The following is a 1516-nucleotide window of genomic DNA, read 5'->3' as shown; positions in this document are numbered from 1 at the left end:
AAAGGGTATTTTAGAATATTCCAAATCAGCAAATGGGAAGTAGAAGAGAGTACATTATTAAGTGTAAATAGTTGGTTTATACTGAAAGTATTCAGTACTGTATTAGGGCAAAGTGAACAGGATATGCTTTTTCAGTGTTTCTTTATAAAGTTATTATGAAGTAAATTCTCTTTTTAAAAATATTATTAGTCTTAAATTTTCATCACAGGAGCAAATATTTGTACATGTCTGTATATAATGGACCTGTGATATTAAGTTAAGTATGAATTAGATTTAACATTTTGAAAATAATTTGAAAAACAATATCACTATTTGACTTGTAACTTGTCAACAGGCTCTTCCGCAATGTTATACAAAACTGGTACCAATTGATGGATGCAAGCCAGGTGAAGGAGAGATATGCATGAAGGGAAGAAGTATTTTTATGGGGTATTTACATATGCCGGAGAAGACCAATGAGACCGTAAGGAAATGTTTATTTATATATTTGATAAACTACATTCTTTAGAATTACATATAACGATAGTAATGGTTCTAAAATGTCATTTAAAAGATTTCAGTGAAAAAGATCAGTGCTCATATTAATTTAGGAGGTCTTAAATATTGTATCTGTGTTCACATATTATATGCTGATACTGTGTAATATAGTAATCAGATAAAACTCAACGAGACATGAGGATCCCCCAAAATAGCGTAATGAGCAAATAGAAGCATACTTTAAAATGGCTAAAGGAAAATAATATAAATTGTATATAGAATGTTTCTTATTTATAGACAATCTAATGGAGGTTCCCTTGTGCACAAGCTTGTGTATCAATCTCCATATCTCTGTGCACATGATTTTTACAAGAAAAACTTAATTGTACAGATTGATGATGAGGGATGGCTGCACTCAGGAGATATAGGAAGATTCGATAAAGATGGATTTCTCTACATTACTGGGCGGATCAAGGAGTTGGTCATTACAGCAGGTGGAGAGAACATCCCACCCGTGTTGATCGAAGAGGCAGTCAAGAAGGAGCTGCCATTTGTCAGTTTTGCATTTCTATGTGGTGATCGTAGAAAGTAGGTTACAAAATGTTTTGTTTTTTTATTTATTGAATAAGACACAGGCTTAGTTACTTTGGAAAATAAACAGTTAATTGTTTATAACTCTACTGTTACCTACATTCTGGCAACTTCCTGAAAAATGTGATGTGTGATCCATACCTTTGTTTATATAGGGTTTCCCTCTTCTCCTCTCATCACTTTTTTCCCCTCCAGATATCTATCAATGCTCTTGACATTGAAGGCTGAGACAGATGATAACACTGGGGAGCCACAACAGACCTTGACATCAGCTTGCCAAGCAATGTTTAAGGACTTTGGTTGTGACATCCAGACTGTGGCAGAGGCTGTGGCTGAGGTGAACAAGAATCCCAGTGGACCTTTAGCCAAAGCTATACAGGATGGGATTGAGAGGTAAGGCTGTTTGTAGATACAAAGGAGTTACACGGTATTTTTAATGTTTATTGCA

The 1516-nt window shown here is 34.6% G+C and overlaps 1 protein-coding gene across 2 annotated transcripts in view; it reads left to right on the top strand.

Annotated features, from left to right (window-relative positions):
• LOC119592009 (long-chain-fatty-acid--CoA ligase ACSBG2-like) overlaps positions 1 to 1516 on the top strand; it is an 11665-nt gene that overhangs the window by 8835 nt on the left and 1314 nt on the right. For both annotated transcript variants that reach the window (XM_037940784.1, XM_037940785.1), the window contains exons 11-13: positions 335 to 463; positions 869 to 1065; positions 1264 to 1461. In XM_037940784.1, the coding sequence (XP_037796712.1) occupies positions 335 to 463; positions 869 to 1065; positions 1264 to 1461 (524 nt within the window). The remainder of the gene's footprint in view (positions 1 to 334; positions 464 to 868; positions 1066 to 1263; positions 1462 to 1516) is intronic.

Source organism: Penaeus monodon, chromosome 29 (assembly GCF_015228065.2).
Source record: "Penaeus monodon isolate SGIC_2016 chromosome 29, NSTDA_Pmon_1, whole genome shotgun sequence".
Classification (NCBI taxonomy): domain Eukaryota; kingdom Metazoa; phylum Arthropoda; class Malacostraca; order Decapoda; family Penaeidae; genus Penaeus; species Penaeus monodon.
This window is presented reverse-complemented; position numbering and strand designations above follow the sequence as displayed.